This window comes from Cynocephalus volans, chromosome 11, assembly GCF_027409185.1.
Source record: "Cynocephalus volans isolate mCynVol1 chromosome 11, mCynVol1.pri, whole genome shotgun sequence".
Taxonomy (NCBI): domain Eukaryota; kingdom Metazoa; phylum Chordata; class Mammalia; order Dermoptera; family Cynocephalidae; genus Cynocephalus; species Cynocephalus volans.
This window is the reverse complement of record NC_084470.1, coordinates 97,390,402-97,418,181: the sequence shown is the minus strand read 5'-3', so window position 1 is coordinate 97,418,181 and position 27,780 is coordinate 97,390,402. Positions and strand designations below refer to the sequence as shown.

Genomic DNA, 27,780 nt, shown 5'->3' with positions numbered 1-27,780 from the left:
GTGACTGTGAGGCCAAGCAGTGAGGCCTTCCCCGGGCATCCGTCCCCTCCCGTGCCCCACAGGTGGGGTCCCGCCCCGATGCCTGGCCTTCCGTGCCCTGCGCTGGCCAGCCTGCCCTCACACTTGGGCCCCGGCCTGGACTGCCCTTTCCTCCTGCCGGAAAGGCCTCTGCTGGGGGGTGGGGGCCTCTGAGCAGATGGAGGGAAGGCACCTACCGGATCCTTTCAGTCAGGATGCGGCCGGCATGCTGCAGACCTGTCAGGGCGATGTACATGCGGAGGATCTCGTTTGTCCCCTGTGGCAGGCAGTGCAGTAGTCAGAGGCTGCCCCACTGGCAGCGCCAGCTGTGTGCTGGGCAGGCCGAGCCACAGCTCGCTCACACACCTGCATGGAGCAGGGCTGTAACTAGGGTCAGGGAATGTAGAGGGACAAGTGGGGGCTGAGCAGCCAGCTGTGGACCTCCTGCTGGGAACTCCCACTGGGACCACCCCAATGGGTGTCATTCCTTTCCCCAAGCCATGACTCCTGGCTCCTCTTTAAAATGGAAACCGGCTGGTGAGGGATCCTGATGCCCGAGGCACAGCAAGTGCCAGACAGACATCCACTGGCTCTGGGCTGAGGCCAGCTTCCTCAGGGAAGCTGCGCACAGCTCCTCACCACCCATGATTCTGCCCCATTGTTGAGAGGCCCAGTGGGCTTCTGCACCTGGTCAGCAAAGAGAGGAAGGGGGCGTGTGGAGGCCTCCTGGCAGAACCACCCCCAGCTCTGAGCACAGTCCCCACACAGGAGCATCTGCCGCACCCCCAAGGCTCTGTATCCTTCTGAGCACGCCCTTAAGGGCTTCCCAAACACCTGCTGACCACCCCACCCAGCCATAGAGGAGCCACCTCCTCTTCCCTGGCTGAAGGAAAGGCCTTTGGAGAAGCAGTCCTGGGCCAGCAGGGCAGTGAAAGGCTCTGTCCTCTCAAGCTGGCCCTCACCTGTCCATGCACCGAGGGAGAGGAGGACATGTGGAGCAGGCTTGAGGACAAAAGCAGCCACAGAGTCCTCCCACTGGGCAGGACAGCCCAGGAGCCAAGACCCAGCTGCCAGAGCCTGAGGGTGCCCCTGTGACTTGCACCAGCTGCTTAGTCTCAAGCCCTCCTCCATCTAGGGTCTGTCTCTTGCACACCCCATACCCATCGTCAAATACTGTCCATCTTCTCGCCACAGGCTCAAGTCTATCCCCTTGCTCCCACTGGGAGCGCCCTGGCCTCTGGTCTCGTCCCTGCAACCCACCCTTCCCAGAACACAAATACAGCCAAATCACTCTTGCTCAAAAACCCCATGGCTTACAAAATTCCTCTGCTTGTCCGGCAGGGCCCTCCAGAGTCTTGGCTACTTTTCTGGTCTTCCCATCCCACGCCACACCCCCTCCCCTCTTCTCCTTCATGACCTGCATGGCCCACCTAGCAGGACCGACTGCTGCTCCCCAAAGACTTACTCTCTGCACTCCTGTACTGCTGGCAGTTATGTCCCTGCCCCTCGGCCCAAACCGCCCTATCCTCACACAGATCAAAGTCTTTTCTGTCCCTGATGGCCAAGAACACGTGCTTCACGAGACTCCAGCTCTCTCCAGGAGGACACTCACCTCTTTGTCTTGCGTGTACTTGCGTGTCAGCGTCCTCCCGGGTCAGTCATGCCATACAATCGGAACACAGCATCCCAAAGTTGTCTCTGGGGCCCCAGCATCCCCATCCCCCAACCCCTTCTGGCATACGCTAACTGAACTGACCCTTTAGACTTATGAATTCACTGAGGGCAGCAGTTAGAGGATGAGAAACATCCCGGGCACAGATAGCCCCCAGAAATGACCCTGCTGAACTGCCTCAAGTTACTGAGAAGGAAAACAAGACCCAGAGGGTGTGCATTTGAAGCAGAGGCAGAGCTGGGACTGGAAGCTGGGTCTCCTACAAGACCGTGTATCCCACTACACCCAGCCATAAGCAAAGACAACTAGCAGTGGGTTACCAGGAGGCAGTGGGCCAGTGGAAAGGGTCCTCCAGAGTGGGACCCTGAGTGAGCTGCTTGGCCTCTCAGCCTCAATTTCTCCCTCTGCAAAATGGGCTCATGTAGGATTATGAAGAGGATCCAGGGAGGGAAACCATAAGCCAGCCCCAGGCCATGGTGGGCCTCCGCTGGGCCCTCAGCAGCACTTCCCAGGACCAGGAGGGTGAGAGGTGAGGACGGGGACACCAGCAGGGCCACAGCAGAAAGCAGCATGGCTGGCACAGGGCCACTCACCTCGAAGATGAGGAGGATGCGGCTGTCGCGCAGCATGCGTTCGTACGGGTAGTCCCTCATGTAGCCTGAGCCCCCGAGGATCTGCAGCGCCTCGCTCACGCACTGCCAGGCGCCCTCGGAGCTGAACACCTGCCATGGGCCCAGGGCAAGATCAGACAGAGCGTTGCTGCCAAATCCGTCCTGAAAGGAGGGCCTATGCCTGGGAGCTTGTGGCTGGGATGGAGCAGGGGCTCTGAGTAGGAGCCCAGGCCTTGGGATGGGACTGCCCCAGGGAGAGACCTGCCAGGCTGCCGCAGGCAAGGGCTTTGCCTTCCTCTACCACACCGCCCCGGCTCCCCCGCCCAGCCTCTAACCCCTGTGGGCCTTCCTCCACCCCTCCTCTACACAAGGGTCAATTCCTGTTCTTTGAATCCACTTAAGATCTCACCTTCTCCAAGAAGCCAACCCACTCCCAGCCAGCCCCCTTGGCCTGTGACTCCCTCTCTGTACTGAACAGACACCCGGACACCTGGCCCAGCATGACCATGACCCATCTCTGTCTGTCCACTCTACTGTCTTGGGGACAGAGACGCTGTCACATCTGAAAAAGGGTTGGCTCAGACACCAGTTAACGTCTGTGGTTACTGCTGAGGGGTGATGAGAGGACGAGATGATAAAGGGGTGCAGTTGCACCCAGGACACAAGCCACACCTAAAGACCTGCTCAAATGCTGCATGGCATTCCCAGCCCTCAAGGCAGGTTTCCTGCCAACACTAGAACGTCCACCTCTATAAGCTGTCACACCTCTCATCTTCTCTCTCAAGAGCTCCATTTCAGAGACCAGTTTAAAAACAACTGTAGGGAACCAAAGCGAGGTTGCCATCTTTTTTATCATAGCTAAAAAATGACAGCCCCCAAAACAAAACAAAAGCAAGAGAAAGCTCTACTATCTACCTCAAACAAACACCTGATAGGAGGTTTTGATACCAAAAAGTGGAGAGGCTGTAAACTCAGAAAGACACAGTCCTTCCCAAGAATGCCCAGCTGCTGTTTTATGCTGATAAGAGGTGATGATAATGGTCTATATTTTCTCCTTTTGCTATAAACCAGTGATCAACTGGTGGAAACTCAGCACAAACCCCACCGGGGAAGCACTGCACGGTCCTACAAGCCAACGCTCAGCCAGGCCCTGTTCTTTGCTGCTGCGTCCTGGGGCTGCCCAGCCAAAACACTGCACTCAGAGAGTGTGCCATGAACATAGGGTTGGTGACAAACTGACCCATAAACTACTGAGACAAGGAAAATAGCAGGTGACACTGTGGATCTGAAAGGAGCTTTTATGTCTCCCTCCAGTGCCAGCTCTCCGGTTATGCTGGGATTACCTTCACCATTGCCGCCTCGATGGAGCAGTCAGGAAACCCCGGTCGGTCCAGCATCCCTGCAGTAAGGTAGGCCATACTTTCCATTACATAAGCCTTCTGAGCCATCAGCGCAAACTTCTCCTGGAGGGTTCAGGAAAAACACAGTCAAAAAGCAATTTGCAGGTGGCCAGTTAGCTCAGTTGGTCAGAGCGTGGTGTTATAACACCAAGGTTAAGGGTTTGGATCCTCATACTGGCCAGCCACCAAAAAACCCCCCCAAAATAAAAAAACAATAAAGCAATTGGCATGGGCTGAGACCTGAACCTGCTAACTAGCAAAGAAGGTAATTAAGTCAGAAGCCTCATTGCCCAAGAGAACCAAGCCCAGGCTTTAATAAAAGGGACCTATGTCAATAAAGCTTTCCAAGTCTGCTTCCCAAATCTCCACGAGTCTCCAGCAGACACCAAACAAGCCCACGTTTCATGTCCACACAGCAAAATCAACACACACAGTGCTCATACCCGCTAGTACCTGAATTAATCCAAATTCACTGAGATTTTTGTTGAACTGTCTCCTTGTGCAGGCATATTCAGCGGTCATTTCTGAAGAAGAGCAGAGTTGTTAAAAAGAACCAGATGTTTCTGGCTGCCCAAAAATGATGTCTGAAGGCTGTCATCATCACCCTTCAAACGTTCAGGCAGGAACTAGGAGAAATGTGTCTGCTGAGACCAAATGCCCTGAAAGACAGAGCTCCACTTTCCGGGCTTATGTGGCTCAGAGACAGGACTGTCCACTCCTCGTGGTGCCTGCATGTGGAGTTCAGTCAGACGTGGATCTGAATCCTGGTGGCCCAGGTCAAGCACTTCACCTCCCTGAACACCACCGTCCGCCTCACAGAGTCGCTGTGAAGATGAAATCAGACAGAAGGTGGAGGTGCCGAGCACAAAGCCGGGTGCACAGAGCACCCAGACAAAGGTGGGGGCAGGCCCACACCTGTCACAGGTGTCCATGACCAAAGCAGGAGAGGCAGCCTGGTTTGAAAACTCAGGCCCAGGGCTTCAAGATGAATAGCTGTGAATATGGGCTGAGCTCTGAAAGCCCTGTGACAGGGCCTCCCGCTCAGGCATTAGCATCCCCAGCCCTGGCTATAGCCCATGATTTCCAAATGCTTAGAAGTCGACAGGCCCCCACGTGCATGTGTTTCTGCACTGTGGGATCTCATCAGGGGTCCTGCATCCTTTGGGGGCCAGGCTGACCCTAAGAGCCCCAGTGAAGCTCTTGCATGGGGGAGTCCTTCAGACAGGGAATCAGAGGCCTTGCAAGGAGCACGGCAAAGTGAGAGGAGCCCTGAGTTTAGAGCCTGACAGGGTGAGTTTCAGGTCCAGGTGCAGGGCCTTGGGCAAATCCCTCACCCTCTCTGAGCCTCAGTCTCCTCACCTAGAAAATGGAGAGAAGAACCCAAAACAAAGCCATCGTGTGCCCACCCTACCCTGAACTCTGAGAGGCCATGCCAGAGCCTGGTACCAAAGAGGGACTTCACCAAGCACTCAGGAGTGTGCTGTCCTTAGCACCCCCACTTCCCTGCCATCACTTCCACACAGCTAAGGTAGTTATAGGGCCAAGTTCACTGGCAAAGGAAAAGTTACATTTCAGGTGTCCTGACAGAAAAGAGCAAAGGGAAGATTCAGAGGCCGAGGGATGAGTTCCAAACCCGACCCCACTCCTCACTCGTGGTAGAGAGGCACCTAGAAGACGGGGACACTGTGAGGAGCAGAGCTGATGTCTCTTTGGTGCGGGGCTCATGGCCTGATGTCCACTAAGCAGCTCTGTTCTCACTGGTCAGGGCTGCAACCCCTTTCTACCTCTGACAGAAAGTGCTCCCCCTGCCCCCATCCTTTGTGTGCAGGTAAAACAGAGGAATGTTGAAATATAAAGCCTGATGCTGACCCTGAGCTGGACCATCTGTCCAGGGGGCCTAGTGTGGCCTGACCTGCCCTGGTGAAACAGCAGAGCATCCGGGCTGCAGTGGGGGTAGTGGGGGCAAGACTGCTGCGAAGGGCTCCGGTGCCCGACTCACCTACCAATCAATTTCTTGAGCATCCCAGCCACAGCACTGCCCATGCTGAATCGCCCGCTGTTGAGGATGTTCATGGCCACCTGCAGGGATGGGGAGAGCCCAGGGTGCTGAAGGATGCAGAGGCACAAACCACACAGCGCCAGTCTATGTTCTCCAGAGGCTTTCTCAAAAACAAAAGGCAAGTCTCTGGAAAATTCTATGCCAGCATCCTGGTCAGGTTAACCATCCTGCCTTCCTTTGGGCTGGGAGAAAGCACAGTCATCACACTTCAAAGCAAGGTGATTTGGTCACGGCTACAGCTCCCACAAACATCCTTGCAGCCACCTCCCTGCACCCACAAAAAGCCACCGCACACATCATTCCAAAGGAGCATGCAATTCTCTTGGTCCTCAGGGGAAGGAAGTAGAAATGAAGATATGTGGGGTACACGCTGCAAGCTACCTGCATTTTCCCAACAATGTTTCAGGGACAAAGAACCTGAGGCGTAGAGTGGAGAAGAGCCCCTCCCGAGAGCCCACACCGAGGGTCCACCTGCATCCACGCCCATGCGCTTGCCCCTGAACCAGCCCCTCAGGCTGAGAAGACCCCCATGAGCTGGCCACATTCCTTTAGTAATGCCACGATGGCTCTGTCGGCTTCTCTATCTTCCCACTTAACACCAGGAGTGAGCAGCTTGAATGAGGGGCAGACACACACCCCTGGCAGCCACACTGCACTAGATTTTCTAGATTCATGGACGCTTCCCCTGACAGGCCAGAAAGGGCTCAGAGACAAAGAGCCAGTTCAGCAGCAGGTGGTCAGTGGTGTGACAGGGGCTGAAGGGACGGTGTGGGTCCAGGGGCAACTTGTGATGTGGGGAAAGCAGATTCTGGGCAGCAAAGCCTTTGCCCAGGACACACCGAGTTGGGTTTGCCAGGCCAGCCAGGGAGGAAGTCACCCCAGGCAGAGGATGGACATGTGCAAAGCCCTGGGGCCACCTAAAGGGCAGTTCTGGCCCCAAACCCTAGATAGCCCATCAGGAGTCTCCAAAGGCAGGGTGGGGGCCCGTGGGCAGCGAAGAAGGCTGTGAACTCTACACCTAAAAGCTCGACTTCAATCGTATTTTTACTAAATGCTTGATTGTGTGTGACTTGGATTAATAAAACATGCAACAGAATTTGAATTGATGATTGTTAAATAACCCAAATGGGAGAATCTCAGAGCAGACCCTGTGGTGAAACAGCAAGTCCTTTGGGTTTAGAGCGGCTGGAAACAACTGCTCCAGATGACTGGGAGGGGCCAGCGCTGATACCCGCTCTCATCTGAGACAGCTGGGAAACTCAGAGACAAGGTCCCTAGTGTCGGCCTAGCCCCCAGCACTGGTTGGGGAAGGGGGCTTGGTTAAGTCCCGCCACAGTGTGAGACTCAAATCCCACCTCTAGAAATGGGTCCTTCCCTGCCTCCTCCTCAGGGCCTGAGGAGCAATGAGGGCCTCATTCCCTCTAACCTCTCCAGCTCCAGACTTCCTGGGTCTTGGGACACTCAATGACACTGGCCTCTTTCGACCTGCCAGAGGACCGAATTCTCCTACATTTATTCCCTCTCCCTCTTTCAAAAGCCAGCCCATAGTTTATGAATAAAACTCAGTTCATGGCCCCTTCATAGTTTGTTAACTTCATTTAAATAAAAAAAGGGTTTGACAGTAGGCTTATTACTCAAAGGATCAAAGACCTGATAGGTTTTGCCCTATCTGAAGAAGGTCTTGTGCCCAAACATTAGTCCTCTCCTTAGCCCTGGGGCCTCTCCCCCAGCCTGCTCGGCACCTGAGTGGTGTGTCACCTTCTCTACCACAACATGGTTTCTTTCTCCAGTACCCACAACTACATTCCAGATCTCAGTTTTCCCACCAGCAACATTCAACTCCCTACCTGTCAGCCTCTCCATCTTAAGAGGTCTGACTTTTCATGACATCTTTTGACCACCCCAAAGGGAAAAGTCCTTACTTTCATCCTTCATCAGCCCACTCAGTTTTCACTGGGCCTCTCACCGTTGTGTGATCTCTGGGATCACTCCAGTGTATTAGACTTTTTAGTATCCAGGCTACCTGGCAAACAATCCCACTAGAACCAAAAAAAAAAAAAAGAACTTTGGAAATCTATTTTCCTTTGCATGTTAAAACAACTATCATTTTTCACCCATCACAATGGCAAAAATTTTTTTAAAAAAACAGTGTTGAGAAGGATAGGGAAAGAGGCATTCTCAGCTCTGCTGGAGGGCGCAGACGCTGGCCCAACTTCCCAACAGGCAACTCGGCAGCATAGATTAAGAACCAAATGGTCACGCCCTCTGATCCAATAATTTTACCGGTGGTATTTAAACTCAGAAAATAGACAAATGTGCAAGGCTACATACATGGATACATGCCATGCAACATGGCTCTGAACAGGAAAGAAGTGAAGACATTTTAAATGCCCAGTACCAGTGATCTGATGACACTAAATACGGTACAAAGTGCAAAGAAATACTGTACCACATCAGACATCATTAATACGTATTTACTAGCACAAACAGATTGCCATGATTTACTGATGAGTGAAAAACGCAGGCTATAGGCTATAATAAATAGCACACACAAAATATTTAAGTGGTGTATATTTAAAAGATCGAGAAAAATAAGCACCAAAAATGTGAACCCTGGCAACTCTCTTGGGATGGGCTTCAGGTGATTTAATTTTTTCCTCTGTCTACATTTTCCAATTTGTATATAACAGCTGGGTTACACATATAATAAACAAACTGTGAATAGACACAGCTTGCTATGTGTCTGCCCTTCCGCCCCTCCAGCCCTCTGTTCTACTTCCACTGAGCAGTCTCAGGTGACAAGAGCTTTGGCCAATGTCTTTTCTGATTCTCTTAACACCCCAGGAGGGAAGGGAGAGATTACTCTGATCCCTGCTTCACAGCCAAGGGGGGTGGGGCTCCCCTGGGCGAAGATTCTTGTAAATTAGGGCAGGGCAACAATAAAAGGAAGAATAGCCCAATTTAAAAATGGGCAAAGGATATGAAAAGATACTTCTTCAAAGAAGATATACAAACAGCCAATAAGCACATGGAAAGACACTGAACATACGTCATTACAGAAATGCAAATTAAATCCACACAGTAAGATACCACTTCACACCCAGTAGGATGACTGTAATTTTAAAAATGGACAATAACAAGTGTTGTCAAGGATGTGGAGAAAATGGAACCTCACATGCTGCTGGTCGGAATATGAAACAGTGCAGCCATTGGCAGATTTTCTGAAAGATAAACATGCGGTCGCCACATGACCCAGCAATTCTAAGTATTTACCCAAGAACTGAGAATATTTGTCCATGCAAACCTTAAACATGAATGGTCATAGAAGCTTTACTGATGACAGCCAAAAAGTGGAAACCACCCAAATGTCCATCAACTGACGGATGGATAAACAAAATGTGGTCTCTGCATACAATGGAATATTATTTGGCCACAAAAAGGAATGAAGTACTCTACATGCTACAACGCCGATGAACCCTGAAAACGTTAAGTACATGAAAGAAGACAGCCAAAAAAGATTTCACACTGTCTACGACTGCATTTATGTGAAATATTCAGAACAGGCACATCCACAGAGACACAAAGTGAAACTGTGGCTACGAGGGGATGGGGCCAGTGGGAACTGGAAGGTACAACATGTCTTTTTAGGGTGATGGAAATGTTCTGGAATTAGACAGGTAATAGCTGCACAACATAGTGAACAGACTAAAAACCACTGATGTGCACATTTTAAAATGGTGAATTTTACACTATGAATTATAGAGCAGGGACTCAAGGCCATGGCTGTGCATTCACAGAACCTGAGCTTCTCCAGAGCCCACTGGCCCGCTTGCTTCCACCTGCTGGGGAGAGAACCTGTCTCTTATCAAGGCTTCGGAGATGAAGGAAGATTCCCAATCCTAACCATAAACTCCCTCTTCTAGGAGTGAGCCAATTTCCCAACCAAGAACTTCGCACAGTCACCAGCCAAGCACAGGCTGGTCTGCTACGTGCAGGGATGGGACAGAAAGCTGGGGTTAACCAGCCACACTGAAACTGCACACCACGCACAGGGGCTGTGGCTGGCAACTCACCTTAAACCCACCTCCGACTTCTCCAAGGACGTTCTCAATGGGCACCCTGGTGTTTTCAAAATGGACTTCACAAGCTGAAACAAATGACATTTAAGACCTTGTGTGACAAATGCAAACGACTCTACACTGACCCACTGGCATGCAACTCACTCATCCAACATGTGGTCAGATAGTTCAGAAAGACAAAGTTCCTATCTTTGTGGATCTTGTACTTTGGTTAGGGAGACCAACTATAAACAAGGTGAAACAATATTGTGGTCAGTGCTACAGATGACATAAATAGGGAACAGTGATGGAGAGAGATGGGTTGGAATGGACAGATAATAATATTTTTATTAAGGGCTAAGTCAGACTTTTTTTTTTTTTTAAAGCAGCTGGCTGGCACAGGGATCTGAACCTTTGACCTTGGTGTCATCAACACTGTGCTCTAAACAACTGAGCTAACCAGCCAGCCCCTAAGACAGACTTTTCTTTTTTTTTTTTTTGTGACCAGTAAGGGGATCGTAACCCTTGGCGTGGTGTTGCCCGCACCGCACTCAGCCAGTGAGCGCACCGGCCATCCCTATATAGGATCCGAACCTGCGGCTTCGGCGCTCCCAGCGCCGCTGCGCTCCCAGTGTCGCGCTCTCCCGAGTGAGCCATGGGTTCGGCCCAGTCAGACTTTTCTAATGTGACATTTGGTAGAAGTTTAAAGATGAGAAAGAGCCAGTCATATAAAATGCCAAAGACAGAACAATCAAGGTAGATGTACCAGCATTTCCTACGGTCTCAGGGCAGATGGGATTATTGGTTCCAATTCTTAACTCTAACACAACCACACCCCTGGAGCACCTGCTGCCCATCCTGTCCCTACCTGCGGATGCTGGGTATGACCATGTGACTTGCAGTGGCCAGTGGAATGCAGCTGGCCCTACCTGAGCAGAGGCCTTAAATTTGCTTATAGGGTCTGACTTGGCCCCTTGGTGCTTGTGATCTGCTACAAGGAGAATATGCCCCAGGATGGTAAAGAAAACACAGGGCAGACCCAAACCCCACCCACATCCTGGAGCAGACTGCTCGGGCCCCCACGGACTGAGAGAAAACAAGACGCTTGCTGCTGTGAGCCTCAGCATGCTGGAGGAACAGAGATGAGGTCGGTGTGAATGAGATGCAGCCAGGAAGCAGTAAGAGCGGCACGGTGACAGCAGAGGCTGGGAAGGAACAGGGGCTTCTGTACCGTATTTTCTGTAACAATGTGGCATACAATGTAACAATTTTCATACAATTTCTGTATGTTATGTTACATAAATTCACAACTCCTGGCAATTTACAGTAGAGCAAGGGGAGGCTCAGGATAGAGATGGTAATGGTTCCAGAATAGCCAAGCCAGGTGTGGGTGACCTGGGTCTGCCGATCTTTCACTCTACTATTACAGCCATGCTCCAACAGCTTGAAAGTGATGAAATCACTGTCTCTCTGGCTGCTGGGTTGTATTGAAGGCTCATAGCACATGGGCTGCAGGACCAGGCCCTCCTCCCAAAGGCTCCTGTTCCTTTACAGGCTGCTAGGCATGAGGAGGACCCTGCCTGCCTCTCTGGTCTCCCTTTGAGCTATCTGGCCCTCTCTCATGGGGCTGCTGCACGACACCAGTGGGTACCCCCCACCCAGGCTTCAGTGTGGACCAGACCCCTGCAGTGATGCTTGGTGGTGGCCACCCAGCTCCGTCCTTCCACCTCTCTCCCCATCAACTTGCCAAGCACTTCAGCATCTTAAAGATACAGCGCATGCTCTGTGCCCTCACTGCACAGCAGAGTCGCACTGGTGATACTAAGAGCAGCAGTTAATACTGCTGTGTTTTCACAATACTGCTGTTATCCCCTTTCCTTCAGCTGAAGAAACTGAAGTACAGAAAAGTAAACCAGCTCGTTCAAGGCCACACACTTCTAAGTGGTGGGGCTCAGGTTATAGCCCGGGCCCTTTGATCCCCTGGCCCGAGCAGTTGGCATGGCAAATGCCACCAACCAGAATGTGGGGTCCCCAAAGATGAGGTGGCACATAGAAGTCGGCCCGGAGGTGCCAACGGTGGCCTACAGTCCCAATATGGTCACTCTGAGATCTGAACCAGGAGACCTAAAAGGCAGAGCATTGTGGGGACTCATGGCAGCAGTGGGCAGGTTGAGGACAACATCTGACAGGACACCAGCCTCAAGTGAACTGAGCACCGACCAGGGACTACAGGTGGGCCTGGGCGGGTAGGCGGAGGTTCCAGGAAGGAAAGACATGGTGTCCTGTCACAGAATGTTCACCTAGGACACCCCACAACCCTCCCCTTCTTGGAGCCTCCCCACAAGGCTGAGCGTGCCAATGGTGTCCTCACCTTGAAATTACCAGCGCTCACTGCACTGAAAGGAGCACAGTCGCTGTCTGTGGAACTCATGAATTAATTTCAAGGCACTCAACTGCATCACCACAGAAGGGTCTTTTATGGCATTCTTAATTTGATTTTGCTTAAATGTTTAAGTGCAATCAAAACTATATAAATTTCATTTTATCTTGATATTTGGATGGAGCAGAGGGTCTAATCTCTCTCTCTCTCTCTCTCTCTCTCACACACACACACACACACACACACACACACACACACACGTGCTACTTACTGTTGGAGCCCCGAATGCCTAACTTATCTTCAGGTTTCCCATTAGTGACTCCACCAAAGTCTCTTTCTACTATGAATGCTGTGATTTTGTCTTTTACCGAGCCGTCGGAATCAACAACCTCAGTCTTTGCAAACACGGTAAAAATATTGGCCAGTCCTCCATTGGTGATCCAGACCTGAGGAGAACAAGAAAGGACTTTGCAGAAAATCAAACTCCTAAGCAACACCCCTCAGCTCTATCTTTGCCCGTCAAACTTCAGGCCAGACATACAAAGTACTTGGTTCTGCAGGAGCCCAGTCTGCACGAACAGAGGATGGGACTCAACCCAGTGTCCCCAGAGCAAGAATATTCCCAAGAGACACAGGGGGCTGGGCCCAGGGGGTGGAGGAGGAGAGCGGTCACCAGTGCCAGGACAGCACAGGCTCTACTGCCAGGTGACTGGGTTTCTTCAAGAAAGAAGGGATTTAATCATTTCACAAGGTATGCATCTATCAAAACATCACATTGTACACGTACATTAAATATGTACACTATTTTCTTTGTCAGTTAAAACAAGAAATAAAAAAAAAAGAAGGGGGAAGGAGGAAAGGAAAGAGGAAGAGGTGAGGGAAAATTAAAGGGACTGCTCAACAGACTGTAGGGAACTTATCTGCATTTTCAATCAAGCAAAAAAACTTAAAAAGGCAGGAGACAACCAGAGGAATCTGCTGACCAGATAGTAAGAAACTAAGGCATTATCAACTCATTCCATGCAATAATGGTATCATGGCTTTGTCTGTGTAAAAAATAGTCCTGTCTTTTAGAGACATGTGCTGAAACTGTTGTGGATGCAGTCCAGAGGTGGTGGCGCCGATGGAAGGCACATGGCCGCTGTGAGTGAGTGACCGTTGACGCTGGGTGCCAGGCCCAGGCAAGCTTCTGAATATGTCTGAAATTCTGGGTAACAAAAAAACCCTCAGAAACAAACACATAAAAGCAGCTCAAGGAGGTAGTTGGTACTACTTAAGGACACTGCCTGGGAGCTAGACACCTTGGTTCCAATCCTGGCTCTGCCACTGAAGGGATGCAGGACCCAGGCAAATCTCTGAACCTGAACAATTCTCTGAACCAGGCAAGTCTTTGAGCCTGTTTCTTCTTCTGAAAAAGAAGAGTGGCATCTACCCAGTGGGTGGAGAGAGATGACATGTGCCCCCTTTACAATTCCTGGTGTGTGGAAAGCCTCCCTCAGGGGGCTGAAGGCTGGGCAGGGAGGGCATGGCCATACCTTGGAGCCGCTGAGGACAAAGTGCTTCCCATCTGCACTCGGCGTGGCTCTGGTCCGGATGGAGGCTGCATCACTCCCACTGCAGACACAGAAAGATGTGATCAAGGGAGAATAACACTGTGAACAAACAAGACTGGTTTGGGGGCCTGAAAATGGAGGTGTTTAATACTTTGATTCAGTGGTTGGCAAACTTCTTAAATAAAGGGTCAGACAGTAAATATATCCAGCTTTCCAAGCTACAGGATGTCTGAGTCACCTTGTAACTTTGCTGCTGAAACATGGAAGCAGCCGTAGATAACCTGTAAAGACATGGGTATGTTCCAATAAAATTTCATTTACAAAAACAGATCGGGGGCCGGATTTGGCTGACCCCTGCTTCGATGCAGTAGGTAAAAAAGCGTCTGTGAAAACAACCTGAGCATGGTTTAAGCATGGAAATATGTATTCCAAATGGGCTCATCTGAGCTACTGTAGGGATTAGTTCGGGGCACCCCAGGAGGGATGACCGTTCCCAGGCTCCTGGACAATGGGAAGCAGGATGGAGCGTGGTCCAAGTGACAGACCTGCCATAAAAAGTTCCAAGTTCTACCCTAGCCCTACTCCATCCTAGCTGTGTGACCTCAGGCTAATCACACAACCTCACTGAACCTCAGTTCCTAATCTGTACCTGGGAATAGTACCACCCGCCCCACATACCCTGAAAGGTGCTTTGAAGCCTGAGTGCATTCTTGTTTGTCAAGGTGTGTTATAAACCACAAAATTTATTTAATAGGGGCTGTCAGGTACGTTATCTCATTTGTAAGTCTCACTGGGACAGAGAGATAAGGTCAAGGTAAGAGAACCTCCAAGAACAGCTGCTGAGTTGATTCTTTGGCAGATTTCAGGTAAGCTGAAAGATTACTAAGCTGAAATTTGAAAGGTTTCAGGTAATAAAAGTCATCTACTCAACAAAAACAACAGCCCTGTCCTAGTGAACCTTCAAAAATGCCACCTGGCACGGGGGCAGACCTGGCTGGCTCCGTAAGGCAGAAGGCTGCAATGTGCTCTCCCGACGCCAGCCTGGGCAAGTACTTGGCCTTCTGCTCCTCACTGCCGGCCAAGATGATCCCCTAAACCAAACACAGACCAATTTCAGCTGTGGGGGAAAAGAGAGTGTGAGATGCGCTTGTGCAACAGTCTCCTACTGAGGAAGACATTTACTCCACACAAGAGAAGACAGCACAAGCTCAGAGAGGGCAGCCTCAGGCAGTACATGGGAGCCAGGCTGCAGAGGGACCACCTTAGGGCACAACTGCCAGGACAGTAGCCTGCAGAGCTTTAGAGTCAGAGCTGAGATTTTCATCACAGCTCCTCTGTTTCCTGGCCTGGTGGTCTAGGGCAAGGAATGTCCCTTGTCCGAGCCTCCATCTTGTCATCTATGGGCTGGGGACACTCCCACCCACTGGCAGGGTGGTCTGGATGTGAAATGTGAAGACACAGGGGGGCAAGAGCCACACCTTGCACAAAGAAGATGCGCATCAATGTCAGAGCCATCCGCCCCCTCCTCAGTCAGTGCCAAGGGGATAAGCCTGTCTTTACTAAATGACTGCAGTGAATGCATGTGCTCTCTGGGAGTGGTGCTAAGCACGGCACTCACTCAGCTCTCTTTGATGTCTGTGTTGAGCAGAAATAAGCCAAGTATTGTCACTAATAGCTGTGTGACTGTGGACCTACTCTAAGATGCTCCAAGCCCAGTGGGTGAAGAAGGCAGGTGCACAAACAGCAGGGGACACGCTCGGGGCCAAGTGACATGGGAGCTCGGGAGGGAGGCTCACTTCCTGCCCGAGGGAAAGGCATCTGACCTGGGCCTTGAAGGATGAATCAAAGGTGATGGGGATAGGAGGATTCACAGGGAAGGAATAGCGTGACCCCAGGGCCACTGCATGTGTGGACCAAGTGGAGCCATCGTGTGCAAGGACTGAGCGCTGTAGGCGTGGCAGAGTGAGGGAACTGCAGGTAGGACTGCAAGTGCAGCCTGGGCTCGCTCTCCTCTAAGACCCTGAGATAGTGGGTCTGATTCACTTCTCATGAAAGTGAGCAAACCTCCTGCTTCCATGCCACCGTGTGACTCCAGAAGACCTTCAGAAGGCACCAAACAGAAACAGGAAACACTTGACCTTGAGGCCAATAGCCTGGTGTGCTGCCAGGGTCACAGCGATTGATGCGTCCAGGCCGATGATCTCCCCTAGTCGTGCGTACATGGTGTTGGAGAGGCCCAGGCCGCCTAGGAGAGACGGACCAGCATTAACCCCAGTCCAGCCTCAGATTCCTCCCACTAAGGCAAACAGCCTCATTGTTTTTGTTTTCTTTTTTATTATAAAGTAACACTAGATCACCTTTTAAAAAAAGAAATCACAGTATAGAAAGGTACAAAGAAAACAAATATCACCCATACTCTTACCAATCAGAGAGAGCATTTTGGGGTGCACCCTTTCAGACTTTTTCTAGGCATACAAGCATATATAGATATATATTTTTAAGATAAAGATACCTATAGACACATTGAATCATGTAATACGTTGCGAATATCTCCTATCACAGATGTAGATCTCTATAAACTCAACAGCTATAGATTTTCCCATTGCCCAGTAGCTACTGGACTCTAGGACAGGGCTTCTCTACCTCGGCACTCTTTAACATTTTGGGATGAATCATTCTCTGTCGTGGGGTCTGTCCTGTGCACTGTAGGATGTCTGGCAGCATCCTTGGCCTTTACCTACTACATGACAGTAGCAACCCCATCCCCACCATTTTGACAACCAAAAATGTCTCCACTGTCAAAGGTTCCCTTGTGGGAATCGATGCTCTAGGAATAAAAAGACAAAAGGATTAAAAAACCAAAAATCCCACTGAACTTATGTACAGCCCAACAAAGAGCAGAGCCGGGCCCTGAACTCAGAGGTGTAGGTGCACAGCCCGCCAGCAGAGGGCATCATTCACAGACACACAAAGAAAAGGCATTCCTGCCTGGCCATGCAGTCCCCTGAGCTTGGTGTAGGGGCCTCAGGGAAGGCCAGGGCTCTGCACCAAGCAACCCGTTACCCCCTTTTCACACCCAATCTGACTCTGTTTCTACCAAAACACTTTTGCTTTTACTCCTTTCTAACACTGAGGTCAGTTTTGCTTGTTTAAAAAAAAAAAAAAAATCAAACACCCCCCCCCCCCGCCCCCCAGTATCACTAACATGGCAGGGAAGGTGGCAATGACGTGAGGGCAGGGGACAGGTGGACAGAGACTGCAGGTGGGGGAGGAGTTGCGAGCCAGAGGGAACTGTGCACTGCAGGCCCTGGGTGGCAGGCTGGGCACTGGGGGAAGGAAGTGCAGCTTGATCAGCAGAGAGGCCCTGGTTTGCCAGCATAGGAGATTCTAACCAGTCTTCAGCATGCTCCAGACTGGGAAAATTTGGGGGGCATAAACCTAAGGTTGGTGTTGCCTTAATTTCCCAAGGCAACATGACCATTATTATCTCATGAAAGCAACATGACCATTATTATCTCATGAAAGAAAGAGCATTTTCAAATCAGAGTAAGATATAAAGCCAAAATCAGGGACAGAGAGTTGCAGTCTCACACCAGCACCCCCCACCACACACACACCCTGAGCCAGCTGCAAGAAATGCAAAAGCAGGAAGGAGGCTGTACCTCCATTTCTCCCAGAAACTGCTCAAGGGAACGAGGACTTTCCATCAATCAAGAAGGGATTTAAAAAAGTGATTTTAAAATGTTTTTGAAGGGGAAACATATACTACTCATATTACCAACCTGGCTATGTCTAGCAGCTTTCTTCTGCTATTTCTGTTTTCTCCAAACATTTATTTTTTCAACAAGCTGATGACAAACAGATCAGGCCATCCACTGCTCCAGGACCCACCTGCCTTCTTTCTACACTGTGGCCCACATGTGACAGTGACAGTGCCCTGCTGCCTGTCAGGTACAAGGAGGGCAAATCTCAGATGACTGGGACAAGCTCACATGCGGGCTGCAGATGGCCATTTGTGTAAAGAAGCACAGGAGGCATAACTCCCCCACAGAGGCCTGTGTGGCCGCTTCCCACTACTAGAGGTAGCAGCATCATGAATTATTTCAGGTCTTCTGCAGAGATAGGGAAATTCTTACATGCTTAGAAATGTGGTGGGAGTTTATTTCATAGGATGGCAATTGAGAGATATCATTTAACAGCTTACAACACTGCAAGAAACACACATATGAGACTCAATGGCTTAAAATATGCCTCAGAATCAAGGAAATCAGGCATCACTAATTTGTCCTTCATTTTCACAGGTTGTCTCAGACTGGACCAGCTGCAGGCAGAACACTGGCAGGAACTCATTCTACAGACTTCACGGCCACCCCCCTTTGCCAAGGGGATGGTAGGTCCAACTTTAGTCTCTGGAGACAAACCTGGCAGAGAGACAGAACACCAAGAGAAGCTCCTGGTTTCCATGGCTTGCTATGCAAAACCTAACTCATGGCATGGCTGGAAAAATGCCCAAAACACTGAATCTCCAAGAGACCAGCTCACAGCCACAAAATACAGCCAACCATTAAAGCACTACCAACTGCCATCTCCCCTAAACCTCAAGACCCTGAGCTGATCAAACATGCAGGCAGCACCAGCAGAGGCTCAGAGGACATGCAGGTTAAGAACTGTGGAGCCTAGAGTCACAATCAAATGTCAAAGTGCCCAAGAGTAAAATAATCAGCGTGCATGTGTATATGTGCATACACGACTGTCCAATCCCTGTGAAACATTTTCTACCCCACCCCCGCTCCCTTCCCCACCTTCTTGCCTGTCCCCATAAATCTCTACAGAATTTATTTATTTATTGGTGGCTGGCCAATAAGAAATCTCTACAGAATTTTTTTTTTTTTTTTTTTTTTGGCAGCTGGCCAGTAAGGAGACCAGAACTCTTGACCTTGCTGTTATCAACACCACGCTCTAACCAAGTGAGCTAACTGGCTGGCCCTCTACAAAATTTAGATGACCAACTCTAGATTAGGCAAAAGAGGAAAGCTGTAGTGACTGGCCAACTCCAACGAGGCGGAATGACACTGGGATCCTGAGGAGGCCTTTCACTGGGAGCTAAATACATCACTGCAATGCTCAAAGAATTAATTATGGGGGCTGTCCAAAGGACAAAGGACCCTGCTCGAAGGTTCCCACTGTCAAATCTCCAACCTCGGTGTGCCCTGTGCCCTCCAGCAGCCAGCCCGCCTGCCTTATCCCTTTGTGTGAGGACGAGAAGCCGGACCTGGTAGGCCCTGAAGCCTGAGCTCACCCCAGACTGTGGTCCTGCCAACATCAACTGCTCGCTGCTCTAGGAGCAGTTCCTTTGCCCAGGAGACTAAGGGCTTCCCAGGGAGATGACAGCATACTTGATCTGACTCTGATGATACCCTCCCCTCAACTGCCCATAGGAACCCGGAGAGCACACACACAGTGCAGTGGTCCTTTTCCATTTCAGGAAAGACAGCTCTTCCTCCCACAGTTCCCTCAGTCAGTCCACACCCCCACCCCATCCCAAACCAGCCACCCCATGTTTAGCCCACAATGGATGCCGTCACTCATTCCAGTGGTTTTTCAACTAAACCTTATATATACTGCATTTAAAGTTCACCCTTTTTATGCACAAATATAGAGTGCTTTCTTAAGAGCCAAACCAGGTGGGTGGTTGTTACCTCAACTTACCATATTCTTCTGGAACCTGCATACCAAAAAGCCCCAGGCTCTTCAACTTCTCTAAAGTTTCCTCTGGGATTTTTCCCTCCTGGTCAATTTTTCGAGAGTCCACTGTCAAGAAGAAATATTTTGATTAAACAAAATCTAAACTATGTTTGTATAATATAAGTAAACAGAAAAATTTTTGTATAGTATATAATCCCAGTGTCAGAAATTTTTCAACACTGAATGTCTACTCATGGTCATTCAGCATGTGTTTGATTTTATGTAATCAGTCCAGCAAGAATTGTATTTTCAAAGAAACCAGTGCTGGGTGGTATTCTGTTTCCTCATCCGGGTACCAGGCACACACATGCTTGTTGTGTAAAAAGACAGCAGATTACACACTGATGAGATATAAATTTTTCTGTAGGTACACTAAACTTGATTTTTTAAATTACCAGTGCTTTCCAGAAAATGAAAGCGTATGCATGCAATTCCCAGCATTGCAATGACATGTCAGGCTAGACAGCCACCTCTAGGCGGCACCTGAGCCTAGATCTCCCTCGCTTTCAGAAACTATGGCTTTCACCACAGCCCACAGGTTCTGATGACAACTGACACTATGTAACAGCAATTCATTCACTCACTCCACACTCGCATGTACTGGAGCAAGAGTCAATGATCACTGACGTCAGGTCTGCAATTGTGCACTTCATATGCATCAAGTCAAAGTTCTCTTCTGAAGTGCTGCAGAGTAAACGTTATCACTACGACAAACTGTTAAAATCACCGTAACCTGCACTTATAAATGTCTGCAAACACGGTTCACTCAGAAGAACTAGGAATTCCCCAAATGCAGTCCAAACCCCTCATTTTAATCTGTTTACATCTTTATTGATGTAATTTGTATTTCATAACCTGCACATATTTAAAGCGTGTAATTTGTTGAATTCTGACATGTGTTTATCCATGAAAATATCATGACAATCAATAAGAAAACATTTCCTTTTCTGCCAAAGGTCTCTTGGATCCCCTAAGTGATCAATCTTTCTATCCACCTCTATCTCTGGGCACCCACAAAGCTCCTTTTTAATTTAATTTTTTTAAAAAGATGACTGGTAAGGGGATCTTAACCCTTGACTTGGTGTTGTCACCACCACACTCTCCCAAGAGAGCTAACCAGCCATCCCTATATAGGGATCCAAACCCTTGGCCTTGGTGCCATCAGCACCACACTCTCGCAAGTGAGCCACGGACTGGCCCTAAGTCTCCTTTGTATCTATAGATTAGTTTGCATTTTTAAGTTTTATATAAATGTATTCATGCAGCATGTAGATTTTGGTCTGGCTTCTTTCACCCAGCATGATTTCCAGATTCATCTGTGTCGTTGCACGTATTAAACTCTTCATGAATTTCTGTTGTTCAATATTCTGTCGTATGGGGGCACAAATCTTTATCCAAATTCAATAAATAACATAAACACATAGAGTCAAGAAGCTCAAAGAACTCCAAGGAAAAGAAATTTGCAGAAAACTATACTGCATGATAATCAATTTCCCTGAAACCACTTAAGAACAGTCAGAGATGAAAGAAACACTGTGTGCTGAGGAACAAAGATAAAAAGGCAGCAGACGTCTTGTCACAAACGATGCAAAGTCAGGAGGAGCAGCCCATTGAAGGGCTGAAAGGAAGATATTGTCCACACAGAATCTTTTAGATGAAATGGACTTTCTCAGACAAGCAGACGGTGGGAATGTTCATCCCCTGTAGAGCTGCACGGCAGCAAATGTGGAATAAGTCTTTCCCACAGACCAGGGATGGCACAAAAAGGAAACCTGGTTCTAACCAAAAAGCGTGGAAATCATTAATGTCAGCAAGTAGATAGGTGACCGCAAAATCATTGTTCCTGTTTCTACTGTGACTAAATGATAAATCAACAGTCTAAAGAAAAATAATTGCATGATGAGCAAGTTCTGGAAACATCGGTGATGGCCACACAACACAATGAATGGATTCGATGCCATGAATTGTACACTTAGCAGGATTATAACGGTAAGTTCTATGTTATGCATATTTTACTACATTAAAGAAAAGAAAAATAACAAGGTACAGCAGGATTTATAATAAATGTAGAAATAAAATAGTACGAAACAGAAGCACACAGGACAGGAAAGCAAAAACATTGTAGGTTCTTATCCTATACATGACATGATATAGTATTACCTGAAGATAGACTTTGATAAGACATATATTGTAAACTCTAAAACAGCCACTTAAAAACAAAAGAGGTACAACTAATCAGTCAACAAATGAGATAAAATGGAATAATAAAAAATATTCCATTAATATAAAAGGAAAAAAAGAGAAAAAAGGAAATAAAGGATAGGACAAATAAAACAGCTAGAGGATAGATTTAAACCCAACTAAATCAACAATAATATTAAAATAATCATATATTGATAATTAATTAAAAGGCACAGATGGTGAGAATATATTTTTTTAAAAAATTCAATTACAAGAAACCCAGTTAGTTTTATACTTTTTATTTTGAAATAATCTTAGATTTAAAGAAAAGCTGCAAAAATAGTATAAAGTTCTTATAAACCCTTCACCTAAGAGAACATTATAGAACCATGGTAAGATTGCCAAAATTAGGAAATTGACATTCATACAATATTACTAACTAAATTACAGACTTTGACTGAATTTCACCTGTTCATTAATGTCCTTCTGCTGTTCCAGGATCCAATCCAGGGCCCCACATTACATTTAGCTATCACATCTCCATCTCCTCCACTCTGTGACTGTTCTTCAGCCATTTCTTGTCTTTCATGAACTTGGTCCTTTCAGAGCTCTGGCCAGCTACTTTGCAGAATGTCTCTCAATGCTGGCTCTCTGATGTTCTCTCATGTTGAGATTGAGGTTTTGCATTTTTGGCAAGAATATCACAGAGGTAACAAGCATCACATCAGGAGGTGCACAATGTCAGTAAGCCTGATTACTGGTGATGCCATCCTTGGATCACTTGTTTATGGTGGTGTTTGCCAGGACTCTCCACATAAAGTTACTATTTTCACCTTTGTAATTAATAAATATCATAGGAGAGCTACTCTAAGACTACCTAAATAACGATTTTTCCTCAGACTTTCACCCACTGATTTTAGCATCCATTAGTGTAATTTTCTTGCAACAAATTCTACTGTAGTGTTTGCTTAGTGGTAATTTTGTATTTCTATAATTCCATCTATATTTATTAAGTGGGAGAGAAATCCACTTTGAATATAAATAAAAGCACAAATTAGTCAAAAGAGAAAAAAAAACATGTTTCATTCTAATACTAATCAAAATATGCATATAGCAGGAGTGGCAATGTTAATATCAGGTAAAGTAGATTTCTGAGCAAAGACTACATTATCAGGGATAAAAAAGGTTATTTCATAATGAGAAAGGGATAGATTCATCATTAGCATGTAACAATCCTGAACATTTGTGCCCCTAATAACAAGCTTCAAAATACATGAAGAAAAAAACTGATAGAAATGAAAAGGTAAAATAAATATACAACTATGCTTGGAGAATTTCAATGTCCCTCTCTCAGTAATTGACAGAAAATGTAGACAGAAAATTTGTAAGGATACAGAAGATTTGAACCACACTATCGATTTCTCCTAATTGACATTTACAGAATGCTACACCAAACAACAAGAGAATATTCATTGGTTTCAAGTGCACATGGAAAACATTTTCAAGGGCCAGCCCGTGGCTCACTTGGGAGAGTGTGGTGCTGATAACACCAAGGCCAAGGGTTCGGATCCCTATGTAGGGATGGCTGGTTAGCTCACTTGGGAGAGAGAGGTGGAGACAACACCAAGTCAAGGGTTAAGATCCTCTTACCAATCATCTTTCAAAAAAAAAAAGAAAGAAAACATTTTCAAAGATATGCCAGGGTCTGAGCCACAAATCTCAATAAACTGAAAAGGATTCAAATTATACAAAGAGTGTTCTCTAACCATGATGGGATTCCTTCAGAAATTGACATGGGATGTCACTACAGATCCTACAGACTTTAAAAGGATAAGGAAATAATAAGGGAAGATTATAAACAACTTTAAGAAAATAAATTCAAGAACTTTGATAAGATGGACACATTCCTCGAAAGATAAGAACTATCAAAATTTACCTAAGACAAAATAGGTAACCTGAACAGCTCTATATCTATCAAACAAATTGAACTGCAATCATGTGCTGCAAAATGACCTGCACACATGATGATGACAGTCCCATTAAGATCACAATAGAGCTGAAAAATTTCTATTTCCTTGTGATGTCGTAGCCACTGTGATGTCATAATGCAAGGCGTTACTCACATAGGAGTAATAGGCTACACCATACAGCCCAGGTGTGTAGTAGGCTAAACCACTTGGGTTTGTATAAGTACACTCTATAATGTTTACACAACAATGAAATTGCCTAATGACATACTTTTCGGAACGCTAAGCAATACATGACTGTAGTTAAAACCTTCTTGCTACAAAACCTCCAGACTTAAATGCCTTCACTGGTGAAATTTACCAAACGTTTAAGGAAAAAATAGTACCAATTTTACACAAAGTCTTAAAGAAACTTGAAGAAGAAGAAATACTTCCCAACTCATACTATAAGGCCAGCATTATTGATTTAAATAAAAAAAGAAAAATAACACAGAAAATTAAACTACAGACCAATATACATCAGGAACACAGATACAAAAATTCTTAAAATTTTAACAAATCGAATCCAATAACATAAAAAAGAATACATCATGACCAAGTGGGAATTATCATGGGAATGTAAGGGTGGTTCAGCACTGGAAAACCAACCAATGTAATATACCATGTCAACAGACTAAAGAAACAGGTAATCCTCAATAGATGCAGAAAAAGCATTAGACAAATTTCAACACCATTTGTGATGAAAACTCTCAGCAAACTAGAAGTAAAAGGGAAATTCCTCAACCTGATAAAGGGCACCTACAAAAAACCTAGATCTAATGTACTTAATGGTAAAAGACTGAATCCTCTCCCTAAGATAAGAAATGAGGAGGGCTGGCCAGTTAGCTCAGCTTGTTAGAGGGTGGTGTTGAGAACAACAAGGTCCAGGATGTGAGTCCTGTACCAGCCAACTGCAAAAAAAAAAAAAAAAAAAAAAGGAATGAGGACAGGAAACCTGCTCTTACTACTGCTACTCAACAATTTAACATCATACTGGAGGGTTCAGCCAGTGCAATAAAGCAAAGAAAAGAAAGGGAAACCAGACTGAAAGGAAGGAAAAAAACTGTGCCTGTCACTGACAATGTGACTGTCTATGTGTAACACCCCTCAGGATATACAAAAAAAAAAAAGCTCCTAGAACTAATATATGAGTTTAATTAGGTTGCAGGATACGAGACCTATCTACAAACTCAATTGTATTCACTGAGGAGGACATAAAGAGGGCAACTGAACACATGAAAGTGTGTTCAACATCATTAGCTATTAGGGAAATTACCACAATGAGATATCCCTGCACAGCTGCCAGAATGGCTAGAATAAAAAGTGACAACATCAAATACTGGCATAACGGCAGAGAAACTAGTGGGAATGTAAAATGACACAGAACTTTGAAAACAGTCTGGCAGTTTCTTAAAAAACTAAACACGCAACTGTCATATGACCTAGCAACTGCTATTCTGGACATTTACCCAGAGAAATGAAAACACAGTAAAGGGAGATGAAAAAGGGAGATGTATTGTATACTGATAAACTTAAAAAAATAAAAAAATAAAAAAAGAAGAAAAGAAATGAAAACACAGGTTCATGCAAAAACCTGTACATGAATGTTTTTAAACAGCAGTTTTATTCATAAGAGCCTCCAAACTGGAAACAACTCAGATATACTTCAGCGCACAATCAGTCAACAAACTGGAACACCTGCACCACAGAAAACTACTGGGCATTAAGAAGGAACAAGCTACTGAGACATGCAGCAACTCATACAGAGAATTACAGAGTGAGAAGAGGCAACCCAATTTATCCGTGGTTCCATTAAGATGACATTCTGAAAATGACAAAAGTGTAAAAATTGAGAACAAATTAGTGATTGCCAGGAGTTGGGAAGGAGGGCAAGAGGTAGTTCTGGCTATAAAAGGACAGCATCAGGGATCCTATGGTGTGACTATTTTGTATCTTGCCTGTGGTGGTTTTCATGAGTCTACTCATGATATAACTGTGTAAGTACCTACATGTATGTATATACACACCCACATCACCCCACTACATGTAAAAACTGGTTGTTTTTCAGGTACCAGGTGCTGTACTCCCTTGAGAATTTCTCGTAAGGCTGGTGGTGTGGTGGTGAACTCCTGAAGTTTTTGTTTGTCTGGGAAATATACAATTTGTCCTTCATTTCCAAAGGACGGCCTTACTGGGTAATGTATTCTTGGCTGGCAATTTTTGTCTTTTAATAATTTGAATATATCATCCTATTCTCTTCTGGCTTTTAGGGTTTCTGATGAAAAGTCTTTTTTTTAAAGATGACCGGTAAGGGGATCTGAACCCTTGGCTTGATGTTGTCAGCACCAGGCTCACCCAGTGAGCTAACTGGCCATCCCTATATAGGATCTGAACCTGTGGCCTTGGTGTTATCAGCACCGAACTCTCCCCAGTGAGCCATGGGCCGGCCCGTGAAAAGTCTGCTGTTAGTCTGGTAGGGGCTCCCTTACAGGTGATTTGATGTTTTTCTCTTGCAGCTTTTAAGATTCTCTCTTTGTCTTTGAATTTGCCAATTTGACTATAACACGTCTTAGAGAGGACCTTTTTGGATTGAATTTCTTTGGGGATCTTTGAGCCTCCTGGATCTGACGATCTGTATCTCTCCCTATACCTGGGAAGTTTTCTGCTATGATTTCATTGAATATGTTTTCAGCAAAATTGCAGGATAAAAATCAACATGCAAAAATAAGTAGCATTTTAATACTCCAGCAATGAACTACCAGAAAAAGAAATCAAGAAAGCTAGTCCATTTACAATGGTCACCAAAAAAATAAAATACCTAGGAATAAAGTTAACCAAGGATGTGAAAAATCTCAACGATGAGAACTACAAATCACCATTCAGAGAAATTAAAGAGGACACAAGAAGTTGGAAAGATATCCCATGCTCTTGGAAGAATTAACATTGTGAAAATGTCCATACTACCCAAAGTGATCTACTGATTCAATGCAATCCCCATCAAAATACCAATGACATTCTGCACAGAAATGGAAAAAACAATATAGCATTCATATGGAACAAAACCCTGAGTAGTCAAAGTAATCCTGAGCAAAAAAAATAAAGCTGGAAGCATAACGCCATCTAACTTTAGAGAACCCAGAAATCAGCCCATACACCTACAGCCATCTGATTTTTGTCAAAGGCACTAAGACTACACACTGGGGAAGAGACTGCCTCTTCAATAAATGGTGCTGGGAAAATTGGACATACATATGTAGATGAATGAAACTAGACCTGTACCTCTCGCCATATACCAAAATCAACTCAAAATGGATTAAAGAATTAAATATACATCCTGAAACTATAAAACTCCTAAAAGAAAACATAGGGGAAACACTTCAGGAAGTAGGATTGGGCCTAGACTTTATGAATATGACCCCAAAAGCATAGGAAACCAAAGGAAAAATAAACAAATGGGATTATATAAAACTAAAAAGCTTCTGCAGAGCAAAAGAAACAATTAGCAAAGCAGAAAGACAACCAACGGAGTGGGAGAAAATATTTGCAAAATATGCACCTAACAAAGGATTAATATCCAGAATATACAGGGGACTCAAACAATTTAACAACAAAATACAAGTAACCTGATTAAAAAATTGGCAAAGGAGCTGAACAGGAATTTCTCGAAGGAAGATATACAAATGGCTAACAGACACATGAAAAATGCTCAACATCACTCAGCATCAGGGAAATGGAAATCAAAACCACACTGAGCATCATCTCACTCCAGTTAGGCTGGCTAATACCCAAAAGACTGAGAATAATAAATGCTGGCGAGGATGTGGAGAAAAAGGAACCCTCCTACACTGTTGGTGGGACTGCAAAATGGTGCAGCCATAGGGCCAACCCCTGGCTCACTTGGGAGAGTATGGTGCTGATAACACCAAGGCCACAGTTTTGGGTCCTATATAGGGATGGCCGGTTCTCTCACTTGGGAGAGTGTGATGCTGACAACACCAAATCAAGGGTTAAGATCCCCTTACCCGTCATCTTTAAAAAAAAAAAAAAATGGTGCAGCCTTTATGGAAAATGGTATGGAGGTTCCTCAAACAACTACA

The 27,780-nt window shown here is 46.5% G+C and overlaps 1 protein-coding gene across 2 annotated transcripts in view; it reads right to left on the bottom strand.

The window, feature by feature from the left end:
• The window catches only part of ACAD9 (acyl-CoA dehydrogenase family member 9), a 42,736-nt gene that overhangs the window by 3,886 nt on the left and 11,070 nt on the right, over positions 1-27,780 (bottom strand). For both annotated transcript variants that reach the window (XM_063114390.1, XM_063114392.1), the window contains 11 exons: positions 19,461-19,562; positions 15,890-15,996; positions 14,742-14,842; positions 13,734-13,812; positions 12,470-12,644; positions 9,834-9,907; positions 5,705-5,780; positions 4,155-4,225; positions 3,645-3,764; positions 2,284-2,412; positions 216-295 (listed from right to left, as the gene is read on the bottom strand). In XM_063114390.1, the coding sequence (XP_062970460.1) occupies positions 216-295; positions 2,284-2,412; positions 3,645-3,764; positions 4,155-4,225; positions 5,705-5,780; positions 9,834-9,907; positions 12,470-12,644; positions 13,734-13,812; positions 14,742-14,842; positions 15,890-15,996; positions 19,461-19,562 (1,114 nt within the window). The remainder of the gene's footprint in view (positions 1-215; positions 296-2,283; positions 2,413-3,644; positions 3,765-4,154; positions 4,226-5,704; positions 5,781-9,833; positions 9,908-12,469; positions 12,645-13,733; positions 13,813-14,741; positions 14,843-15,889; positions 15,997-19,460; positions 19,563-27,780) is intronic.